The sequence below is a fragment of the Microcaecilia unicolor genome, chromosome 1, assembly GCF_901765095.1.
Source record: "Microcaecilia unicolor chromosome 1, aMicUni1.1, whole genome shotgun sequence".
Lineage (NCBI taxonomy): Eukaryota > Metazoa > Chordata > Amphibia > Gymnophiona > Siphonopidae > Microcaecilia > Microcaecilia unicolor.
In genome coordinates this window covers 428,898,847-428,924,620 of record NC_044031.1, presented here as the reverse complement: position 1 = coordinate 428,924,620, position 25,774 = coordinate 428,898,847, and the positions used below count along the sequence as shown (strand labels likewise).

Below are 25,774 nucleotides of genomic sequence, written 5' to 3'. Positions count from 1 at the left end.
AGAGGGTGAACAGTTGGAGGAGAAGATGAGATCAAGACAGTGACCATTTTGATGAGTGGGGGAGGTGGAGCATAGTTGGAGATTAAAGGAGGATGTTAAAGCGGGTAACTTGGAAATATAAGAGTTGGAAGGATCATTAGCAGGAATATTAAAGTCTCCAAGGATGAGAGAGGGGGAGGAAGGATCATGGAAGAAGGCAAGCCAGGCGTCAGTCACTGAGAAAGGATGAAAGGGACTTATCAGGGGGACGATAAATGACCGCTATTTGAAGAGGCAGAGGAGAGAAAAGGCAGATAGAGTGGACTTCAAAGGAGGAAAAACAGGGAGATTGAGGTGGAAGAAGGGGTTGAAATCTGGAGGAGGGAGAGAGAAGTAATCCAACACTTCCCCCGTGGCCAGCAGGGTGAGGAGTATGTGAAAAAAGATAACCGCCATGGCACAGGGCTGCGACTGAAGCAGAGTCATCAGGGCAGAGCCAGTTTTCTGTTATGGCGAGCAGATGGAGGTTGACGTGAGATAAAGAGGTCCTGGATATAGGGGAGTTTGTTACAGATAGAGCGGGCATTCCATAGGGCGCAAGAGAAGGGCAGAGAAGAGGAGGGGAGTAGAGGAATAGAGATGAGATTAGAGAGGTCGCGGTGAGATCTATAGAGTTTGGATAATAGTTGGTGAGGAGGGCTAGGATTGGGATTGATGTCACTGGCTGAGAGTAAGAGAAGGAGTAAAAAAGAGCGGAGGAGAGTAGGAGAAGTGTGGCCACGAAGGTGTCGAAGGTGAGAGGTATTTAGGTGGAATGGGGAAGGCAAAATGGAGGGAAGAAAGAGACGGAGATTAAAAACCAAGAGGGAGGAAGAGGGTAGGAGAGAAGGTGAGGTGATGAAGTCGATGGATGGGCAGTGAGTTCCTGTAGCGGAGAGAGGTAGGGGGTGAGGGAAAAGATTAGGAAGGGACAGGGCTAGGAAGAGAATGTGAATAGGGGCCATAAATGACTGAGGTACTTTAGCAACTGGGAAGAAGATTAGATGTAAAGAGAAAAATGCCCCGGCGCGCGGCACCTAGAGCGGAGGCTCTGAGTGGATCTCTGCAATGGTGGACAATGGTGGACAATTTGATCCAGTCTGACCATAGGATGCCCATTCCAAATCCCTCAGCCGCACAGTGCTGATGACAGATGTATGTCTCTAGGGATGGGGAGTTCATGTAGATTGGCTTCACCCTCAGGGAGCCTGGTCCACCCAGGAAACAGTTCTTCAGATCAACTTCCTGGAACTCCGAGCAATCTGGAACGCTCTAAAGGCCTTCAGAGATCGACTGTCCAACCAAATTATTTTAATTCAAACAAATAATCAGGTTGCAATATACTACACAAACAAGCAGGGGGGCACCGGATTCTCGCCTTCTTTGTGAGGAAGGTATCCAAATGTGGCTTTGGGTGCGACATCACGGCTGGTTGCTCAAAGCCACTTATCTGGCCGGGGTAAACAACAGTCTGGCCGACAGACTGAGCAGGGTAATGCAACCTCATGAGTGGTCCCTGAATATGGGCATAGCCCGCAAGATCTTCCAAGCGTGGGGCACCCCCTCTGTGAATCTTTTTGCCAGTCAAATCAATCACAAGGTCCCTCAGTTCTGTTCCAGACTTCAGGCCCGCAACAGACTAGCGTCAAATGCCTTTCTCCTACATTGGGGAAAAAGGCCTTCTGTATGCTTATCCTCCCATACCTCTAGTGGGGAAGACTTTGCTGAAACTCAAGCAAGACCACAGAACTATGATTCTGATATCACCATACTGGCCGCGTCAGATCTGGTTCCCTCTTCTTCTGGAATTGTCCTCCGAAGAACCGTGGGGATTGGAGTGTTTCCCAACCCTCATCACGCAGAGCGAGGGGTTGCTGCTACATCCCAACCTTTAGTCTCTGGCTCTGACAGCATGGATGTTGAAAGTCTAGAATTTGCTTCCTTAGGTCTTTCGGAGGGTGTCTCCTGGGTCTTGCTGGCTTCCGGGAAAGATTCCACTAAGAGGTGTTACTCTTTCAAATGGAGGAGGCTTGCCGTTTGGTGAGATAGCAAAGCTGTAGATCCTCGCTCTTGTCCTACACAGACCCTGCTTGAATACCTTTTACACTTATCCAAGTCTGGTCTTAAGACCAATTCAGTAAGGGTTCACCTTAGTGCATTTAGTGCTTATCAACATGTAGAAGGTAAACCTATCTCTGGCCAGCCTTTAGTTGTTGCTTCATGAGACGTTTGCTCTTGTCAAAGCCTCCTATCAAACCTCCACCAGTGTCATGGGATCTCAACGTCGTTCTCACCCAGCTGATGAAAGCTCCTTTTGAGCCTCTGAATTCCTGCCATCTGAAGTACTTGACCTGGAAGGTCGTTTTCTTGGTGGGTGTTACTTCAGCTCGTAGGGTCAGTGGGCTTCAGGCCCTAGTAGTGGATGCACCTTATACTGTTTCTTCACAACAGAATAGTCCTCCACACGTACCCCAAGTTCCTGCCGAAGGTGGTGTCGGAGTTCCATCTGAACCAGTCGATTGTCTTGCCAAAAGTTTTTTCCCATCCTCACCCCCCCCCCCCCCTGTGAAAGCAGCTTGCACACCTTGGACTGCAAGAGAGCATTGGCCTTTTACATGGAGCGGACGAAGCCCTTCAGACAGTCTGCCCAGTTGTTTGTTTCTTTTGATCCCAACAGGAGGGGAGTTGCCATCGGAAAATGCACAATATCCAATTGGCTAGCAGATTGCATTTCCTTCACTTATGCCCAAACTGGGCTGACTCTGGAGGGCCATGCAACGGCTCATAATGTCAGAGCCATTGCTGTGTCAGTGTCTCAGTCAGCCTCCATTGAAGAAATTTGGAAAGCTGCAAGTGGCTTTCCACACATTCACATCGTACTACTGCCTTGAGCAGGACACCCGACGTGACAGTCGGTTTGGGCAGTCGGTGTTGCAGAATCTGTTTGAGGTTTAGAATACAACTCCACCCCCCTAGGCCCGTTTTATTCTGTTCCAGGCTGCACTCTCAGCTAGCTGTATATAGTTTCAGGTCAATCTATGTTATGTCTTCGCCTTTGCAAGGCCCAATTGACCAATGTTTATTGTTTTGAGTGAGCCTGGATGCTAGGGATACCCCACTTGTGAGATTTATACAGCCTGCTTGGCCTTTGAGAAAGCGAAGATACTTACCTGTAGCACGTATTCTCCGAGGACAGCAGGCTGATAATTCTCGCAAACCCGCCCACCTCTCCTTTGAGTTGTCCTTTCCTTTTTACCTTAACTGATTGATGCTTTTGCGCGGCGGGCAGGAAAGCACTCTGCACATGCAAGGTTCGGTGCACAGCATGCAGTAGAAGGCTCACACAAAACGTTTTGCTTTTTAATCATGTGAGAATTATCAGCGTGCTGTCTTCGGAGAATACCTGCTACAGGTAAGTATCTTCACTATCTTCATTCTGTCTGAGCTTTGTCAAGGGCAGACTAGAAAACTGTGGGTCTCAAATTTCTTCCTATAATTTAAGTCATTGCTACTACAGTGGGGGAAATAAGTATTTGATCCCTTGCTGATTTTGTAAGTTTGCCCACTGACAAAGACATGAGCAGCCCATAATTGAAGGGTAGGTTATTGGTAACAGTGAGAGATAGCACATCACAAATTAAATCCGGAAAATCACATTGTGGAAAGTATATGAATTTATTTGCATTCTGCAGAGGGAAATAAGTATTTAATCCCTCTGGCAAACAAGACCTAATACTTGGTGGCAAAACCCTTGTTGGCAAGCACAGCGGTCAGACGTCTTCTGTAGTTGATGATGAGGTTTGCACACATGTCAGGAGGAATTTTGGTCCACTCCTCTTTGCAGATCATCTCTAAATCATTAAGAGTTCTGGGCTGTCGCTTGGCAACTCGCAGCTTCAGCTCCCTCCATAAGTTTTCAATGGGATTAAGGTCTGGTGACTGGCTAGGCCACTCCATGACCCTAATGTGCTTCTTCCTGAGCCACTCCTTTGTTGCCTTGGCTGTATGTTTTGGGTCATTGTCGTGCTGGAAGACCCAGCCACGACCCATTTTTAAGGCCCTGGCGGAGGGAAGGAGGTTGTCACTCAGAATTGTACGGTACATGGCCCCATCCATTCTCCCATTGATGCGGTGAAGTAGTCCTGTGCCCTTAGCAGAGAAACACCCCCAAAACATAACATTTCCACCTCCATGCTTGACAGTGGGGACGGTGTTCTTTGGGTCATAGGCAGCATTTCTCTTCCTCCAAACACGGCGAGTTGAGTTCATGCCAAAGAGCTCAATTTTTGTCTCATCTGACCACAGCACCTTCTCCCAATCACTCTTGGCATCATCCAGGTGTTCACTGGCAAACTTCAGACGGGCCGTCACATGTGCCTTCCGGAGCAGGGGGACCTTGCGGGCACTGCAGGATTGCAATCCGTTATGTCGTAATGTGTTACCAATGGTTTTCGTGGTGACAGTGGTCCCAGCTGCCTTGAGATCATTGACAAGTTCCCCCCTTGTAGTTGTAGGCTGATTTCTAACCTTCCTCATGATCAAGGATACCCCACGAGGTGAGATTTTGCGTGGAGCCCCAGATCTTTGTCGATTGACAGTCATTTTGTACTTCTTCCATTTTCTTACTATGGCACCAACAGTTGTCTCCTTCTTGCCCAGCGTCTTACTGATGGTTTTGTAGCCCATTCCAGCCTTGTGCAGGTGTATGATCTTGTCCCTGACATCCTTAGACAGCTCCTTGCTCTTGGCCATTTTGTAGAGGTTAGAGTCTGACTGATTCACTGAGTCTGTGGACAGGTGTCTTTCATACAGGTGACCATTGCCGACAGCTGTCTGTCATGCAGGTAACGAGTTGATTTGGAGCATCTACCTGGTCTGTAGGGGCCAGATCTCTTACTGGTTGGTGGGGGATCAAATACTTATTTCCCTCTGCAGAATGCAAATAAATTCATATACTTTCCACAATGTGATTTTCCGGATTTAATTTGTGATGTGCTATCTCTCACTGTTACCAATAACCTACCCTTCAATTATGGGCTGCTCATGTCTTTGTCAGTGGGCAAACTTACAAAATCAGCAAGGGATCAAATACTTATTTCCCCCACTGTACATTTTGCCTCTTCATTAGATATTCTCCCTTCCTCAAATGTTCTTTTGGGGTCACACCACCACCTCTCTAAAATGATTGCACCTCTTTTTGAAAAGGCACTTTCAGTTAGTTTACATAGAAAATATTTTACTCATCTAGTAAAAGTAATCTAAACCTATAAAGAATTACAAAGATTTTCTCTTCATAAATGTAAAAACAGCTAAGCTGGGCTAGACTAGTGGTTCCTCAAACACAGCATCTTGTGGCAGTGGCCCTAGAGCAAAGATACATAAGTTCAGTTCTTGAGGGCTACAAACAGTTCAGATTTTCAGTGTAGCCCTAATTTATTTATTTATTTATTTGTTTATTTGGATTTATTTACCACCTTTTTGAAGGAATTCACTCAAGGCGGTGTGCAGTAAAAAATAGATCAAACATGAGCAATAGGCAATTATAGCAGTAAAATTATTCAAATAACAATACAAAGTATTGCATAGTATTCTACTTACAATGTCAGCATAGTATGTAATAGAACATTTTAATAGACAGCGTAGGGTATAAGAAAAGATGGAACATATAGATAGGTAAGAGAGTAAAGGGTTAGAAAGTAAGGTGACTAAAGAAAGTTGTACATGAGGTCAGAGAAATGGTTAAATATTATCTCAGCTAGGGTAGGAGTGGATAAACATGGGCCCTCTCTGGGTACCTCTGTGATACAAGATGATACAAGAAAAATTGTTTGAAAAGAAACTTGAAACAGAGACTAATAAATAATGAGTAGTGTATTCAACTCTCAGTTCCTGTTTTACCGTGTGAAAGGAGGTTTACTTCACCAGATAAAATCAGATTGCATTTCCCCTCTCATTTAAATAAATGAACAGTTAGGTCACAGGAGCTTAATTTACTCTGTTCATTACATCTAAGATGGTGGGAACTCAATTATATAGCAATCATTGAATCTAACAAATAATTGTGGCAACAAGTATAGTAATAAAATAATTAAAATGAGGTAAATGAAACTAAATTTGTAAGACAAGATTATTGAGTTGAATCTTTAGAGGCGGGATCCCCAGCATAGTTGGAATTGTTTGGTTGTGCATTAGAATGTTATCATACACACTTGTAATTGATAATACAACATACATATTGCCCATAAAATATTAAATACAACAAGTGTTGCAATTAATTCTGGGCATTTGTCATTACCTATGTAAAGTGCTATATGCTTTTATATTAAGACACTGGCACAGTGGACTGGTTGTGTATGTCTGATCTCATCCTGTTTCTGAAAACATATAGTACCCCTTATACTAAACTGCCTACTTTGAATGGGCTTCATTAGCATTGCTGCGCCAGAAATCACTAGGGTGGTTTGGTAAAAGAGGCCAAGAGAGAAATAAGATACCTGGTGTGCTGATAGAGGGCCAAGACTTGGCTGTGGTGTTCTGTGCGTCCATGTTACTTTCTTTCCTGGTAGAGGTTCTCTTGAATTTGTAATTGATTTAATTAATAATTGAGCTAATAAAGCTTCTGATCTGAGGGTTTGCTCAATAACTATTTTGTTGTATTCTAAGAGCTGCTGGAAGTGGTGTGGTACTGATGAAAGACCGTTGTTTTCTGTATTTCAATTGCAGCCTCTCTCTAACAAGGGTTGTAAACTATTGAAATGCACTGTTTTGAAAACCAGCTCTGGAGAATGTGCTAACTAGATAGTTTTGTCATCTTCTGCCACTGACATGCAATGCAGTTGTGTTTAGATATGTTTATTATATTTGATACATCACCTTTTGAGAAACCAACCAGGTGGTTTACAACATCAATAAAAATTAACAGCACAGGACTAAAAAAAAAGATGAATTCCATTGTAAAAAAGGAAAGTAAATTCTCTATATCTAAAGCAATATAATGTATTACAGTATCATAAATGTGTTCTGCTTAATTTAGTCAGGTCTGTTGGCCTGTTTTTATGCATATTGTGTTAGGGCACTGTCTCTTGCTGTACAGACATGGTTGAAGCAAATTTTAGCAAAGTAAAAATAAGTTATGGTTTGGCAAAAATGCTTGACAGACTAGTGGGTTTTGTCTCTTGCTGTCAGAGAAAGGTAGTAACTGTTTGCATTCTTTATACAGACTGATGCAGATAGGTAGTTGTAATGGCTGGGGGTGGGGAGTTGAGTTCTGCACAGGGTCTTTGCAGACAACCAGTGGAACCATGTCTATGACCCCTGAGGCAGGTGGCTTCATGTTGAAACATGCTCCCAAGTTGGGTCTTTTTATGTGAGGTGCTTTGACAATAATGTCTTGTAAACTTATATTTGGCTGCTGGAGGTTTGTGGCCTACCCTCCTACTGTTTTGCTTTTTGTAGCTAGGTATTCAACCAGTGTTCTCAGTTTCCAGCAGAAGAGCAGACAACTTCAGTGATGTAATGATAAAAAACAGTGCACCTGTTGTGCCAGAGGACTTCTAGGTCTACTTTCACAGAACAGATTGGGGCTGGGGCCTGTGACTGGGACCTGGGGCGCACAGGCAGCTGTCAAACAAGAGGCTGATCATTCACTCTGGGGAGAGGTGGGACCCAGGAGCATACATGAGCAGCCACTTTTGTTCTCTTAAGCAGCACTGGCAGATGTATCAAGTTATTAAGAAAGAAGAATTCTTGTCCCTGGGAGCAGGAATGATGCATGCCAGCAAGAAGGAAGCCCCAACACAGGCCCCAACCGACTCTGGAGACCCCTTTCCCAATACAGGCATGTTGATAAGCTGAGAAGAGGACACAAGTGCTGTATGTGGGAAGTGACTACAAAACTCCAGGGCAGGCTGTTACTTCTGTCACCACTGCAACATATGCCATGGTTGAACACAGGGGCTGAACTACCTCCTGTGTAGGAAGAGCTTCGGAAGATGCCAGCTGACTTCACGGTTTCACCAGCTTGTATGTAGTAGGCGGGCAGTTTATCTCTGTTGGCAGGAGAAAATAGAGCACACTCATATAGATCAGTTTGGTAGGACGTGAGGGAAGAAAATTATCAGGTAAATATTTTGTCTCTTTCATAGTGACGTGCAATACAAAAGAAAGGACGATATACACAGCAGCTTTTAAGGAGCTGCTGTAAAAACAAATGGCTAATGCACAATATACACAGGCTCCTCTATTTCATGGTCAGCTTAAGGTTGGGGGGGGGGGGGGTCCATTCCCTCAGCCCCAGAGAGCAAGAGAGTCTTGGTGGATCTGAGAGTGAGCATGAGCAAAATTGAAAAGAAAAAAAAATCAGATCTGTGCTTTGCAGGTTTTCACTTTTTTTTTAACCTACTTTCCAAAAAAGGTTTATGTGCACTCCATGTCCTAATAACTTTCATTTGTGTGTGTGTGTGTCCTGTAACACTAAGGGGCACATTTTTAAAACAAACAAAATCTCCCCCCAAATCATAAGATGGCAGAAGGAAGTTTTTCTTTCAAAGGTCCAAGTTACGATTTTTGAAACCACGATTTTAGATGTTTTGCTCCAGTCTCCAACAGGGCTGGTCTTAGCAATTGCGGGGCCCTGTGCAGACCAGTTCGGTGGGCCCCCCCCCAGTCCCACCTAGCCCTGCCCCACCTAGCCACACCCCCACCTACCCCGCCCCTTGTTGACAAGATATGTTTTAAACATTTTCTTTTATTTCAAATAGACAAATCAAGCAAAACGTATAGAAAAACTAATTCAAACATGTAAAATGCTATAATAGGAAACCTTTGAGTTTAAAAAGCAAAACCATGTGCATGTAAGGACTGGATAAATGAATTAAAATGGATCCCCTTAATATGTAATACGTGGTAGCAATAATGAAACAATGATTGAATATTCAGATGTCAAGCAGCCTGAGCCAACAGATTTATTTTCCACTGAACATAATTAACTTTGTATGAACTTGGCTGCTAATAGTGTGCTGAACTGAACAATATTGGCACATTTAGCCACACCCTTTTACCAGCCATGGTGCATATAAACAGTAATAATTGAAAAAAAATATACTTTTTTCTTTTTTCATTATAAATAATTTCTGTAAACTGTTACAAAATGACACAAACCAAATTAGCATACAGACTCTGCATGCAGCACAATACCAGAAAAACAGAAAGAAACGCATTACTATACATTGCAAAATAAAATAGCAGATGTACAGTGGTGGAAATAAGTATTTGATCCCTTGCTGATTTTGTAAGTTTGCCCACTGACAAAGACATGAGCAGCCCATAATTGAAGGGTAGGTTATTGGTAACAGTGAGAGATAGCACATCACAAATTAAATCCGGAAAATCACATTGTGGAAAGTATATGAATTTATTTGCATTCTGCAGAGGGAAATAAGTATTTGATCCCCCACCAACCAGTAAGAGATCTGGCCCCTACAGACCAGGTAGATGCTCCAAATCAACTCGTTACCTGCATGACAGACAGCTGTCGGCAATGGTCACCTGTATGTTACCAAACTTCTGTAATTTAAATTTATAGAACAGAGCTGATTTGAGTTCTTTTTCATGCAGTAAGCTATTCAATGCAACCTGGGTGGCCTTTAAAGTTTCTAAGTTACCTACTGTAGGCTGATGTAGGTGGACTCTCTTAGCTTTTTGTAATTGTCGTTCCAACCTTAAAATACCAATGGCCCTTTTTTTATTTTTAATGTGACAATATGCTATGATGGCCCCTCGTAATACTGCTTTAGAAGCGGACCAGAATAGCTCTGGTTGTGAATCTAGATGTACTTGATTATGTTCTAGGTATTGGGCCCAGGTCTTTTGTATATGGGTTCGTAAATGTTGATCTTGGTATAACTGTGCTGGAAATCTCCACCCTCTCCCCCCCTATCATCCTTTGTGAATGCAAAGTCCACCCACACTAATGAGTGGTCTGTTATCTCCTCAGGCCCAATAGTTGCTGATTTCACTGCATAAAATAGCGAGCGGGCCACCATTACATAATCAATCCGGGCAAATGTCCCGTGCGCTCTTGATCTGTGTGTGTAATCTTTATCTCCCGGGTGGTGAATTCTCCATGGGTCTACCAGGTCAAGAGTCCGATTAAACCCCTGAAATTCTTTAGCTCGTGTTCCCCTGTAATGTGAGGTTAGCATATTTGAGCAGTCTTGGCGTGGGTCAATTACTGCGTTAAAGTCTCCCACAACTACTAGGTTTCCCCCTCCTTTCTGTAAACATTTCCCAGCTAGAGATTTGAAAAACGTAGCTTCATAGTTATTGGGCCCGTATAAGACCAGTAATGTAAATTCTTTCCCTGGGAGCCACACATTTAATAGAATATATTCTCCTTGGGCCCCTTTTTCTAATATGGTTGCTCTGTATGGGAGCCCCTTTCTAAACAGGACCGCAACTCCTCCTTTTCTACTCTGTGACGAGGCCGCGAATACCTCACCAACCCACAATTTTTGCAGTTTAGAATGTTCTTTATCTGTTAGGCGTGTCTCTTGCAAGCATGCTATATCTGCTTTGTGTCTTTTTAATGCTGTGAGAATCTTGGCCCTCTTGATCGGGGTGCTAATACCTCCTACATTCCATGTTATTATCCTAGTGGTCATGATTCCTGTCTTCCCTGTTCATGGCGGATGTTCTTCTAAATGTTCCCCCTATTCCACCTCTACAATGTGTATCTCCCCAGCTCCAAGATTGGGCGTTAATCCTCATAGTTGCTTTAGGGGTTAGCTCTGCCCATTCCCAATTTGCACTATATCTTCTCGTATGACACATAGCTATTCCCGTGATGTTTATGATTGTCATTCTTATTCCCCCCCCGAAACCCTCCCTCCCTCCCTTCCTCCCCCCCCTTACTACCATCCCTTCAGCCATCTTTCCAGGCACTAACCTGGAATTTAGCAAGAGATCACCTGGGTTACTGAGAGCTTCCCACCCCTTTTATGTGGAAATTGTACTTACTGCCACTATAATGTTCTATTCCTCGCTCCCCCGATGTTACTGATATGTTCTCACTCTTTCTTTATTATGCCTTGTTCTGTTAAACTGGATCTCGCTTTTTCAGGGGACTGGAAAGTTTCCCATCGTCCTTGATTTAGTATTTTTAGAGATGCAGGATATTGGAGAATAAAACGCATTTGTTTTTGGGCCAGCAATGAGCATATAGGGTGATATTTCCGTCGTTGTTCCTGGACTCCCGCTGAATAATCTTGGAACATTAACACTGGCCGTCCGTCGTGTTTTAGTTCCCCTCTGCGTATCTTGAATCCATTTAAGATTTCTATTTTTTGACGGTAGTTCAGCAGGCGCATTATTATCACCCGTGGTCTAGTTTGATTTTCTCTGGGGCGTCCCACGCGGTGTGCCCGTTCTATGATTAGTGGACCCATAGAATCTGACAAGGCCAGCTCTTTCGCCAGCCACGTGGCTAGCCACTCCGACAGGTTTTTATCTGGGATGTTCTCAGAGAGGCCTACAATCCGAAGATTGTTCCTTCGTGAGCGATTCTCAAGGTCCTCGAGCTTTTCCATGTGTTCTTGGAGTTGTTGCTTAACGTCTCGGAGGTCTGTATTATAGCCGTGAGAATCGTCTTCGAGAGCCGAGACACGAGTTTCAAGATCTTCCGTGCGGGTCTCTAGTCCTTCTAGTTTTGTATGGATTGCGTCCAACTTTTGATCCATCGCGTCCCACCTCGGCTGCCAGGCCTTCGCCACTGCCAACGTGATTTGTTCTAATTGAGAGCTTGTAAAAATTTGATCTACCTGTTCTGGGGCCGCCGCCATCTTGGAATCGGGGGTAAGCGTTTTGGTCTTTTCTTTATCTTTTTTCCCCGCACGTAGTGCCATTCCAGCTGGGGATTTAGTAACAAATCTGTCCATGCAAGATTGTAAGACCACCCGATCAGTTTTTCAATCAATTGCGGCGCTGGTTATTATTAGATGGGGCGGGAGCTCTCGAGCCGAGGCGAAACACGACCGCTCAGCTCATCGCACCACGTGATCTCTGGTCACCTGTATGAAAGACACCTGTCCACAGACTCAGTGAATCAGTCAGACTCTAACCTCTACAAAATGGCCAAGAGCAAGGAGCTGTCTAAGGATGTCAGGGACAAGATCATACACCTGCACAAGGCTGGAATGGGCTACAAAACCATCAGTAAGACGCTGGGCGAGAAGGAGACAACTGTTGGTGCCATAGTAAGAAAATGGAAGAAGTACAAAATGACTGTCAATCGACAAAGATCTGGAGCTCCACGCAAAATCTCACCTCGTGGGGTATCCTTGATCATGAGGAAGGTTAGAAATCAGCCTACAACTACAAGGGGGGAACTTGTCAATGATCTCAAGGCAGCTGGGACCACTGTCACCACGAAAACCATTGGTAACACATTACGACATAACGGATTGCAATCCTGCAGTGCCCGCAAGGTCCCCCTGCTCCGGAAGGCACATGTGACGGCCCGTCTGAAGTTTGCCAGTGAACACCTGGATGATGCCGAGAGTGATTGGGAGAAGGTGCTGTGGTCAGATGAGACAAAAATTGAGCTCTTTGGCATGAACTCAACTCGCCGTGTTTGGAGGAAGAGAAATGCTGCCTATGACCCAAAGAACACCGTCCCCACTGTCAAGCATGGAGGTGGAAATGTTATGTTTTGGGGGTGTTTCTCTGCTAAGGGCACAGGACTACTTCACCGCATCAATGGGAGAATGGATGGGGCCATGTACCGTACAATTCTGAGTGACAACCTCCTTCCCTCCGCCAGGGCCTTAAAAATGGGTCGTGGCTGGGTCTTCCAGCACGACAATGACCCAAAACATACAGCCAAGGCAACAAAGGAGTGGCTCAGGAAGAAGCACATTAGGGTCATGGAGTGGCCTAGCCAGTCACCAGACCTTAATCCCATTGAAAACTTATGGAGGGAGCTGAAGCTGCGAGTTGCCAAGCGACAGCCCAGAACTCTTAATGATTTAGACATGATCTGCAAAGAGGAGTGGACCAAAATTCCTCCTGACATGTGTGCAAACCTCATCATCAACTACAGAAGACGTCTGACCGCTGTGCTTGCCAACAAGGGTTTTGCCACCAAGTATTAGGTCTTGTTTGCCAGAGGGATTAAATACTTATTTCCCTCTGCAGAATGCAAATAAATTCATATACTTTCCACAATGTGATTTTCCGGATTTAATTTGTGATGTGCTATCTCTCACTGTTACCAATAACCTACCCTTCAATTATGGGCTGCTCATGTCTTTGTCAGTGGGCAAACTTACAAAATCAGCAAGGGATCAAATACTTATTTCCACCACTGTAAATTGGACATATTCCAAACACTAAAATGAAAATAAAATTATTTTTTCTACCTTTGTTGTCTTAGTTTTTCTGATCATGTTGGTCCCAGTCTCTGATTCTGCTGCTCTTTGTCTGCTCCCTTAACTCCACTTCCAGGGCTTCCTTTCCATTTATTTCTTTACTTTCCTCCTTTCTTCGTCATTTCTTGCCCTACATCCATAGGTAAAAGCTGGGTCCTCCGCAGACTTGGCTGGAGGAGGTGTAGAGTGGATCCAGCTTTTGTCTATTTTCTCCAGCCATGTGCAGTTTTTCTCCTCTTTTCCCTTTTCCTCATCTCAGTCAGAATGCATCTCTTTTCTCTTTCTTCCTGGCCGTCCATCCATAGTCATCTCCTTCCTCTTTCTTCCCTGTCTTCCATCCATGTCCAGCATTTCTCCTCTCTCTCCTCCTCTCCATCCATGTTCATCTCACTTCCTCACGTCCTCTCTCTTCCTTCCCCTCCATCCTTCCCCTCCATCCATGACCAGCATTTCTGCTTTCCCCTCCCTCCATGCCCAACATTTCAACTCTCCCCTCCCCTCCATCCATGTCCAGAATTTCTCCTCTCCCCTAAATCCATGTGCGTCTCCTCTGTCTTCCTTTCCCTCCATCCATGTCCAGCATTTCTCCTTTCCCCTCCATTCGTGTGCATCTCCTTCCTCCCCTCCAACATTTCTCCTCTTCCCTGCCCTCCACTCCATTCATGTCCAGCATTTCTCCTCTCTCACCTCCCCTCCATCCATGTCCAGCATTTCTCCTCTCTCACCTCCCCTCCATCCATGTGCATCTCCTTCCTGTCTTCCCTTACCTTTATCCATGTCCAGCATTTCTCCTGCACTCTCCTCCATCCATCCATGTCCAGCAACTCTCCTCTCTCCCCTGTCCTCCCCTCCCATCCATATCCAGCGATTCTCCTTTGCCCCCTGTCCTCTCCTCCCATCCACATCCAGTGATTCTCCTCTGTCCCCTGCCTTCCCCTCCCCTCCATGTCCAGTGACTCGCCCCAGCCCCCAAGCATTTAAAAAGTTGCAGTGGCTGCAGCGAAAGCAGCAGCTCGCCTTGCCCTCTACCTTCCCTTCTCTCTGTGTCCTGCCTTCGCAGAAACAGGAAATTACATCATAGAAAGGTGGGACACTGAGAGAGAAGGGAAGGTAGAGGGCGAGGTGAGCTGTTGCTTTTGCTGCAGCTGCTGTGACTTTTTAAACGCAGGGCGGCTGGAAGGAAGGGAGGACTATGGGAAAGCTGAGAGCGGGCAGGTGAGGATCGAATGGCGGGGAGCAGAAGGAAGTGGCGCGGGGCCCTGTGCGACCGCTCCTGTCGCCCCTGCCTAAGACCGGCCCTGGTCCCCAGGGTTCATCCAAATTATAAGGGGCATGTTGGGCATGTGTTTTGGGCAGGACATGGATGGCATCCAAAGATAGACCTTTTTTTTTTTTTTTTTTTGCAATCATGGAACAAAATGAAAAGGTCTAGGGCCAAAATTAAGATGTTTTTGCTAGACCTGTTTCAATCACAACTAAGTGACCAAAAGGTGCTCTAAATGACCAAATGACCACTGGAGGAATTTTATTTATTTGCTGCATTTGTATCCCACATTTTCCCACCTATTTGCAGGCTCAATGTGGCTTACATTATGCCGAAATGGCGGTAACCATTTCCGGAATGAGAAGTACATATTATTAATTATTACAATTAAAGTACAGAAATATGAAGTACATTGGAAGTAAATGGATATACAGCACGTTTCAGGAGTTAGAAATCAAGGGTAATAACATTCAGTTTTGAAAATGAAATAGCAATTAAAGTAATCGAATAGAAAAGTTCACTTTTAACTTGTTCTGGTTGAGATTTGATGTCAGGTCATTTATGACGAATCCTTTTGATAAGTCTTTTTGAACAATTTAGTCTTTAGTAGTTTCCGGAAGGATGTCAGATTGTGCGTTGTTTTTATGGCATTCGGTAGTGCATTCCAAAATTGTGTACAGATATAGGAGAAACTAGATGCATATACTGATTTTATATTTAAGTCCTTAACAGTTGGGGTAATGGAGGTTCAAGAATGTATGTGATGAACTTTTTAATTAAGGCATAACCCCCTCACTGGTCACTGACCCTCCTCCCATCCCTCTAAGTTGTGACAGAGCCTACATGTACCATCACTATGACAGCTTCAGATGTTTTGGCCATTCCTATTAGAGCAGCAAGCAGGTCCCAGGAATAGCCTAGTGGTTAGTGTAGTGGACTGTAGAGAAGGAGACCCAAGCCCCATATCCCACTGTATTTGGTACACTTGTGGAACATGTGAGCCCTTCAGAAACCACTAAAGACCTACTATTCCTATATATAGGTGACACCTGCAGGCATAAAGACTTTTGTAATGGTGTACAGTAGGTTTTTAGTAGATTTGGGAAGGTTCATCATACAGTATAAGTAGGTAATGATGAGAATGTGTACCTGCGACCTTTTATGTGAAGTCCACTGCAGTGCCCCCTAGGGTGCCCAACTGCTCTGCTGGGATGTCTGTGTGGCCAGTGTACTAAGAATGCTGCCCCCCCATACATCCCAATGACTTGTTTTTGTGTGTTTTTCCCTTGGAATTTTTTTTTAATGGTCCTAAAAGGTAGATGCACTGAGCACAAAATGTCTAGCAAATGGCCATTTTCAGAACAAAAAGCTGGATGCTTTCCTGGTTTGAAAATGGCCATGTTCGTTACTAGATCTTAATTGAATTTAGGCGTCATATCAGAAATGCCCCTCCACGAATTCACGACATTGGGGGAGAAGGGGACACATGAGGATCCTGATACGGTTATTATTTGTTATTCCCCCTGATTCACACAGATGCATAGGCTGTAAATGTGCTTCTGTGTTCCAAAAATTAGGCTCCAGTAGATGTGGCTGGAACTTCTTGTATATTCTATGGAACCCCAGGTGCCAGGGTTCTCTTTGCTTTCATTTCTGTTTAATAAGGAATTTTAGAAGACAGTGTACTGCTCTGGCCTCGGCAGACTTTATAAGAACATGAAGGACTCTTAGAATTATGAGTTCAATTAAACTCAGTAGACTCCTTGGAGATAAATGGATTCTCTGGAAAGAAATAAACCCGATTGGAATCGATGAGTACTATAATTGTGAAATTCATGGCTTCAGTTGAAACAAACATTTTTCTCTATTTTCACTAGGTTCATTTGAAATCCAAGGGCTTGACTATAACAAGCTCACTCCTCAGAAATGAATAGGTTTCCCCTCGACATTAATTATTCAAATAATGTTATACCGATGATGGTGATCTTCAAAGAATGTTGATGGCAGTAGCATAAATATATTTTCTAATTTCTTATAAGTTCTCATATTTAGAATACTGCAAATTTATTAAGCTATCATTTTTAAGCCTACTTTCTGAAGGGAAAAAGATGCTTGTGAAGTCATTGTCAGCTTGTCTGTCTCACTTATTACTTTCTTGTTTAGTGCTAGATTGCAGGACATGTCAGTGGGCGTGAGAAGGACTCTGACAGGGGTTTTGTTTTTCCTTGTATTTGCATGCACTTCCACACACACACACACACACACACTATGTAGAATGTGTTTTGAATAATTAACTTTAATTGTATATTAGTTTCTTTGATCGGTCTTGTTTTTTAATAATCTTACAGCAGAAAGTGAATAAGTTCAGGGTGGAGTATCTGTCTGAAATATCATGCTTAGCCAAAGTGTTGGGACGGTGTAGCTGTAGAATTCAGTTGCATTTTGCTGCTGACTACTTCTGATGAGCGAAAAAAAAAAATTTCTATAGGTACTGTATAACTAGGACTTCTGATTTTATGTTTTGACTAATGAGCAAGGATAGATTATCCTGCATGAAAAAAAAGGAATGTAGATGATGGGTGAAAACCTGCATTTGTAGTTTTTTCACTACTCCTCTGGTCTGCCTTGGATCCTCCACTCTTTTTCCTTTTCCACTCTTGGAAAAGATACTCAGTAACGGGGCTTAATTTGCAGATAAAAAAAAGAAGTGGAACTGTGGAGCCAGGAAAGGCTTGGGTGGGTCAGGAGAAGGGGATAGATTAGTAACTGTTCTGCTCCAGGCTCACAACCTACCTTTCTCTTTTTTTCTGGCTGCTTGAAAGGGAGGGTTCAGAGCAGAATGCCTTTGTTTCTCTGGAGTCTGAAAATAAGTGGTGGAACTGTGTTCCAGGCTATTTCCCCCACAAATTAAGCCCTGCTCAGTAATGTACTTGTACTGCAAAAATACCAGTAAACACAGATTTTTGGTACTCTCAAAACAAATCCATAATTAGCTAGAAAATAAACACCTATTCAGGGCTTCTGTTCTTTACAAATCAGGATTTTTCTGTTCTCGCAGACTAGATAGCCTCATTTCTACAAAGTTCAGTATAAAGATTTGTTTTCACAATTCTGTATGTCTTTAGTCAGGATGTTATTCCCTGGATGGTGTACCTATGAGTAACTATGGAATTAATATGGGGGTTAGGGGCAGAGTTTTTGAGTTGGTATGGGTGGGAGAATGAATTATGGCATTTTTAAAATATAAATTAACATTGTTGATTTATGTTTTAGGTATAACTATTCTTGAGCTCCATAACCAAATGAGCTAAATATCATCGAACAGTGGTTCTCAACCCAACCCATGGTGCAGCTGGGTTTTCAGGATATCCACAATGATTATAATGGAGATTTGCATGCATTGCCTCAATTGTATGCATTGGTATCTCATACACATTTATTGTGGATTTTCTGAAGACCAGAATAGAAAGGCGAATGGAAAACTCTTGTTGTAGACCTGGCTTGACCCTTTTCTACACAATATACTTTTTGTACTTGTTCCATGCTTTTCTTGAATTCTATTGCCAGTCTTGCCCTGCTGTCATTATAGCATCCACCATTCTGTCTATGGAGAAGTACTTCTTTTTGTTGCTCTTGAATCTGCTCTTTTCAGGTCTGATGATATAACATTTTGCTGTAGAAGTTTTTCACTGAAAGATGCTTAGTTATTTTTGAACAGCTATTCAAATAACTAATTCATACAAAATAAGTGAAAGCTGATGTGCTAAAATGATGAATATGTACATATTTCTTTATTTCATAGACTTTATTTGTTTATTTTTTTGTTCTTTTCTATAGGTGCTTGCATCATGTCGGGCCTTCATTTTAACTACCCGTGTTCCTACCAAGGTAATGTTGTTTTCCTTTTAACTTGTATCTGAGAATCTATATCGATGGTGGCCAGCAGCTCCCTTTAAAGTTAAACACTGCTTGTTTTTGAACATTACCAGTCAGCAACCTGCCTGGTCCTGGAGGGATGACTAGGCATTGTCTGCTACTGTTGCTTGAGTGGTGACAGCAACTTTCTTACTTATGTCCATAATACTCACTACCATGACACTATACTGCCCCTTCACACTGCGTTGGAAGGAGCCAGATTCATTATCTGCCTGCCACTGTAGCTGGTCCTCCACTGACTTGCTACATCAATTGAGTGGGATGGACTATGTAAGAGTTTAGGCCTCAAGATAGGAGGAGGCCATACAGACCAGTGACCATTCTGGTGTAGTGTTTTCATCTCTGCTGCTCCCCACAATAAAAGTAAACCTATTTATAGAATATGGCCCAGTGTGCCTAAATCTATGCGCTGAGATTTACACCAGGTTTTTGTTGGTTTAAATGGATGCGTGCAGATATCGGCGCTAAAATATCAACTAAGTATATTCTATACTCGGCGCCTAAATCTAGGTGCCGAGTATAGAATATACTTAGTTGGCACTGATTTCAGGACCAGTTTTTTTTTTTTTTTTTTTAGGCGCTATATTTAGAATCTCCTGCATAATGTTTAACGACATACTATTAAAGCAGGTTTACTTAATAAAACAGAGGAGTGTGGTAGCCGTGTTAGTCCACTCTTAAGGTTATCAATAGAAATCAAACAAAATAAAACATGGAAAAGAAAATAAGGTGATACCTTTTTTATTGGACAAAACTTAATACATTTCTTGATTAGCTTTCGAAGGTTGCCCTTCTTCCTCAGATCGGAAATAAGCAAATGTGCTAGCTGACAGTGTATATAAGTGAAAACATTCAAGCATTACTATGACAGTCTGACAGGGTGGGAGGATGTGGGGGTGGGTCGGAGGTATGCATGGGGACATCAAAGCATATCATTGATATTCTAAAAGGATGGGTTTGGATAGGTGAGGAGTGGGGTGATCAACAGAGACATCCAGCTTTGTTGGAAGAGCCTTATTGGGGGAACTCTGAGTCTCCTCCTCCTTTTCCACTTTCAGGTACAGTGATGTGAAAAAGTCCACCCCGTTCTGCTTTCCCCTATTATATATATGTGTGAATGGTTTCTGATTTGCTGCTCTGAGGCGTCAGTTTGAGACAGCGATTTAAATCAGGTTAGATATATAATCAGCGCTCCCTGAATCATCTGGCACTGCTCAGCTGTTCCTGCTACTATCGCGTTGGTTGGTGATGTTAGTGCAGCTCAACTACATCAGAGATGACGTTTGAGTTGTACTTGATAGTCTACTTTAACTGTACTTTAACGCTGACACATATTGTTAGTTTTCTAGTAATTAATTCCTTAGTCTTGTTGAACTCTTCACTCAGCATATTCTTACCAAAATAAACATATCTCAGTATATTACTTTAAAGTCTCATTTTATATTTCCCCAGTTGCAGAAATGTATTTTACAAAACAATCCACAATGCTAACTTTTCTTATCAGTGCACCAAAATCTGGAATTCTCTTCCTAAACAAATTAGATATACTAGTGATTATGGGTTATTTCATTATTTTATTGAAAACTTGCTTTTTTAGCTCAATCTTCAACAATGTTGGAACTCTGTGCTGAATATTATTTAGTTCCTTATATTTCACTTCTTCCTGACGCCCCACTGAATTTGCCTCTATCACTTCCTATATAATATTTTTTATGATGTATTCTTTAAATGTAACTCTAATTTGTTTCTTTTCTTTTATGTTTACATTGTAAGCCACATTGAACCTGAGTTCCACTTGGGCTAATGTGGGATAGAAATGCCATAAACAAACAGTAATATCAGATAAAGCTATCCTAACACAATTTTGAAATTATTTAATTTAAGGAACAAGGTTATCCATCAGCCATATCACACATTTGAAAAAGTAACTGACCCCTTAGTTATTCATCAACCAATTGACAAAGTGTAATAGATAATAAGATTTAGCTGATTGAATACAAGACAGGGTTGATTGCAGCCAGCCCTGTTGAATCTAGATCTCACTATGTATTGAACCTTACCCATGAGAGTGAATTAGTCAGCACAGAGTTTCTACAAGAATGTAGATCAAAGAAATTCCAGAAGAGATTAGAAAAAAAAATAGTTGTTGAAATATATCAGTCTAGAAAGGGTTACATATTCAGGCTCTATGACCGTTTCAGATACGATTGTCATTCTTGTTAGAGCAGCAGGCAGATCCCAGGTGTAGCCAAGTGGTCATTGCAGTGGCCCATATCCCACTCTAACTGGTATACTTGTGGGGGAATGTGTGAGCCCTACATATAGGTGACACCTGCAAGCTTGAGGGCTACTGTAGTGATATACATTGAAGTACAGTTGGTTTTTCTATGTTCTGGAGGGCTCACTATACAATAAAAGGGGGTTATAGTAAGATGGGACCTTTTATGTGAAATCCACTACAGCGCCCCCATAGATTGCCTCACTGCTATGCTGGGATGTGTGTGTGGCCAGTCTACTAAGAATTGTGACTCCCAGACATCCTAGTGGATGATTCTTGATCATTTTTCTCTTGGACTGCTTTTTCCCCCCAAAATGGTTCCAAAAGAAAAACACACGGAGCACAAAACGTCTAGAAAAAAAGTGATTTTTGAACCAAAAAGATAGACTTTTTCAGGTTTGAAAGTGGCTGTGTTTACCACTTTAGCAAAACATCCAAACGTTTTATCAGAAATGCCCCTCATGTCCAAATGGAGAATGGAACAGTGGTTAATCTTCCCAGATGTGGCCAGCTTTCCAAAATTATTCCAAGGGCACAGAAGTAACTCATACAGAAAGTCACAAAACATCCTAAAAGAACATCCAAAAAACTGCAGAAGTCTTTAGCGTCAGCTTATGTTGGTGTTCGTGACTCCATAATAAGAGACTGGGTAAAAATAGGATTCATGTGAGAGCAGCAAGACAGGAACTGCTGCTATCCAAGGATAACTGCTCATCTCATATTTGCAAAACATACCTGGATGATCCCCAAGAATTTGGGAATAATGTTATATGGATAGGCAAGTCAAAAATGGAACTCTTTGGACAACACAGATCCCATGTTTATTCAGGTTCCTTTGTTCGTTTAACGATCAGAAACCATTCAGTGTGATGTATGTGCAACAATACAGGAAATTGGGATAATGGCCCTTCAAGAATAGAGGGATAAGCCAAAATCCTCCTCTAGTGAAACAGGAGAAATTGACTTCTTAAACTTGCGATGCTCTTTAGAGGCGCTATAGCCTTTGCTGTTTTGATGCAAAACTAGGACTTTAAAATGAGAGCACAGAAGACTTTGTTTCTCTAGCTTAAAAATATGATATGGATCAGACTTAGCAGAATTTCTGCTTTCTTTGTCTCTGATTCTGAAATAAAATTTCCTACAAGGATTGAACTCAAATCCTATTGTTTTCTCTGAAACCCAACTAAAAGGGCTACAGAAGGAAGATCTGCTCTTGAAAGCTGAAATGAAATGGGGTACACTGGCATTAGAGGTCCCTGGCTAACATAGTAACTAGAAATTACCATTGCAACAAAAACCTGAAGGGTTGCTGTTAACAAAGTAGTATACTTTAATAAGAAATGGCCTTTCACTGTTGAGGCAGTCTGTTAGACCATTAGATTTTTTTGGTTTGATTTATTCTTGGAGGATAAAAGCCATTCTGGAAAACCTAAACACTGCTGAGTATGTTTGGTTTCAGTGTAGGTATCTTCCATTCTTTGTAGGTGACAGTACAGTGGAACAGCAGGCAATCACTATAAATGTGGAAGAGCTGCTAGATCAAACCGACAGTCTAAATAGCAGCAAGTCATCAGGACGTAATTATATTCACCATGTTTGACTCTGGGGAAAAAGTGACTAAAGTCTCAGATTCAAAATGTTGAGCGTAGCCAGTTTTTCATGTCATGGGAGCATAAGCAGTATGAAGAAGTTACATGTTTGAACTTCTATAACTTTTTAAAATTATTTTCACATAAAAGGATGGAGTTTGGCCTGTTGTGTTACAAATTGCTCAAACATAATTTATTAAAAGTTTATTTTTGTTTTTGGAGACTTAGTCATTTTTTCCCAGAGATGATCACATGTAATTTTGAAGGAATTCTATTGCAAAATTGCACACCTGTCTCAAATTGCAACCTGTCATTAAAACCTGCCACTGTACCAGAGATTATCCAGAAAAGTTAAGACCAATGAGCCTAATAACAGAATCAGGTATTATGGTAGAAACTCTCTTTAAGAATTAAGTTATTGGGCATACGGCGAAACATAGCTTTAATGGGGAATAGCCAACATGGCTCTTGCACAGCAAATTCAGACCAACTACATCCTGCTGAGCGTCTTCCCACTGTGGTCTCCATCAGCTTGTTACAGAAGAGTTAGAAACCCTGGCCCAGATTTAGAGAGATTCTTATAACTTGGATAGCAGGTGTCAGCCTTTTCTGTCCTCCGACACCTTTTATGTCCACCTTTTCAACTTTTTAATAGCCTTTCTGATTTCTGTGGTAGTAGTTTTTTTTTTTTTTTTGCTTGTTTCTGTATCCTCTGCAGTGATGGCCAACCTCTGCTTCAGAACTTCTTTTCTACTTGCCTCTCTACTTGTATGTTTCTCCCCTTCTTGTTTCCCATCATGGGCCATCCCCACCTTATCACATACTACTCGCCTCTTTCCTCCTCGTTCTCTCCTCCTTCATGCAAGTTTGTTTCACACCCTGGTGGGTATATCTTGCACAGAACAAACTGTCTGACTTTTGTGTTTTCCTCTTGATGTCTCCCTTCTTGTATGATAAACTTCCACCTGATATTTAGGATTTATTATCTCTCTTACTTGTTGATCTTGGCTAAATGCCTGCCTCTACCCATTTCTTGTGAAGAAAGTTTGTTTTAAGCCTGTAAAATGTATTGGATATTTTCCTGTTTTAATTATGTCCTGAAGTGTATTTATCCTATTTGGCCAGCAGTTGCTGTTTCTTTGCTGTAAAGCTGCAATAGGCAGCTGATATTCTTTTTCTTTAACACAAGCAGGAAGCATGCAGCAATATACATTTAAAACTTGTTGACTGGGCTCGGATTGGCCTGGAGTTTGAAAAATTACTCAGTAGTGCACGCTGTTGCTTCAGTTTCAGCCCGGGAGGAACAAGAGACAGATCTCTTTGCTGAGGCTCGGTGAATTATATGAACTGACCTTTCCAGGTACTGTTTAGACAGTTATATAGATGTTTAGTTAGTGTTATAATTGATCCATATTTCAGTTACCTGTTATTGCTTGCTATTTGCACTATTTTGTTCCACTGTTCAATATTTTTAAGAGAATAAACATAATTGTTTGTTCGCCCTGTTTGTCTGGACTGATAAAGAATCCTGGTGGTTTGTGTTTGGTCTGTGAATGCTTTCTGGGAACTGTGGAACCACTGGGAGTGTGACCCCAGTAACCTAGAAATCACTGGGGAGACTCACCTAGAGGTGGTTGTGACCCAGTCTGTGGGAGAAGGGTGCTAGTGTAGAGCACAAGCTGCAGGTGGACCTGAGCTGTGCTGGAGATAGACCCTCTAAGTGGCCATGGGGTAACCCCAGGCAGGTGGCTAGGCATTTTGTGACAGACCTTTGTCCTTTTTTTTTTTTTTGGCAGTGGTGGGATTGTCAGACTCAGTGCGTGGAGTGAGGGTCACCATCCACCGAGTGGTTCAAAGTCTTTTTTTTAATCTGTAACCACCAGACACAGAGCACAGTGAACAAGTGCTGCAGTAAAAGGATCCCTTTTTTGTTCAGTTTTTTTTTTTTGGTAGTGTTAGGAGATTAGCAGCGTGCTGATGGCTACTGGCAGTGGCTAGCATGCACTGCAGATGCCTGTCCTAACACAAGAGCAACCGGATGGCATCAGCAAGGAGGAGATGCCGACCTGCACAGAGTTCTCCTAAGGGGAGACCAGACTCTTTGTGGATGCCACGCCAGATCAAATCCGTCAGACCTACATGCTAGAGCAACAGCAGCTAGACCAACTGCAGCAGTGGCAAGAGGAACTGGAAGAGTGACAGAGGAGAGAGGAAGACCAACGGTGGTGTGAAGAGTGTGAATTCCAGTGGCAGCGTGAGGAATGGGAGTTCCAGCTGCAGAAATTAAAGATGGAGATGGAAATGGCTTGCATCGAAAGTTCCAGCCCAACCCCTGCACCAAGGCCACAAGCAGGATCCACAGCTCGAATCAGGCTGAAGTTATTTTCGCAGTTTGATGATACCCGAAGTGGCATAGATGGATATATAACTGCCTTTGAACAAATTGACCACCTCGGTGAGATCCCTCAGAAAGACTGGGTGCAATGTCTGGGAGGAAAGCTCACAGGTAGAGTACTTGAGACATTTCAAGGACTTTCTACGGAGATGTGCTCGCTGTTTGAGGTTCGCAAAGCTTTGTTGAACTGTTATGCCATTACCCCTGAGACATGCAGACTGAAGTTCCGAACTTTGCAAAAGAGGGTGGATGATACTAGCAGAGAGTTTGTGATTCAGCTAAGATACTAACACCACGGTGGCTCAGTTGAGCTGAAGTTAAAAACCCTGGAGGAATGCCAAAACCTGATGGTCCTGGAGCAGTTTCTGCAGCATTGTCGTCCAGAGGTGAGGGGACATGTTCAAGATGACCAGCCCTGTACTCCAGAGAAAGTGGCTGAGTTGGCTAACTGTTCCTGGTTGGTGAAGAGACACCGTCCTTATCCGCAGCAGCTGGGATTTAAGAGCAGCCAAGACCCTAAGCCAGATACACCTACAACCTCAGAGACTGTCAGCAAACCCTGCAGTGTTCCCCAAAAACCTTAAGACTTACGCATGAACATCCTTGTGACCAGTGTGGGTGTACAGGACATTTCAAAGCAGATTGCAAGATAATCCCAAGCCTGCTCCAAATAGCATTCCTGTTCTTGTACCATTGCTGACGGCTTTCGTGGGTGGCTCCAGTACCACGAAGGAGACCCGCACAGTTGCTGCAGCACAAAATGTTACTGGCCATTCATCATGCAAGGAAGCAGATGGGTTTCCATAACACTACAGCACTCCTGTAACTGTGACTCAGACCCAGGTAGCTGGGCTTTTGGACACTGGCTCT

At 42.9% G+C, this 25,774-nt stretch overlaps 1 protein-coding gene across 3 annotated transcripts in view; it reads left to right on the top strand.

Annotated features, from left to right (window-relative positions):
* CARMIL1 (capping protein regulator and myosin 1 linker 1) overlaps positions 1–25,774 on the top strand; it is a 596,509-nt gene that overhangs the window by 150,627 nt on the left and 420,108 nt on the right. For all 3 annotated transcript variants that reach the window (XM_030212120.1, XM_030212112.1, XM_030212103.1), the window contains exon 3: positions 18,544–18,594. In XM_030212120.1, the coding sequence (XP_030067980.1) occupies positions 18,544–18,594 (51 nt within the window). The remainder of the gene's footprint in view (positions 1–18,543; positions 18,595–25,774) is intronic.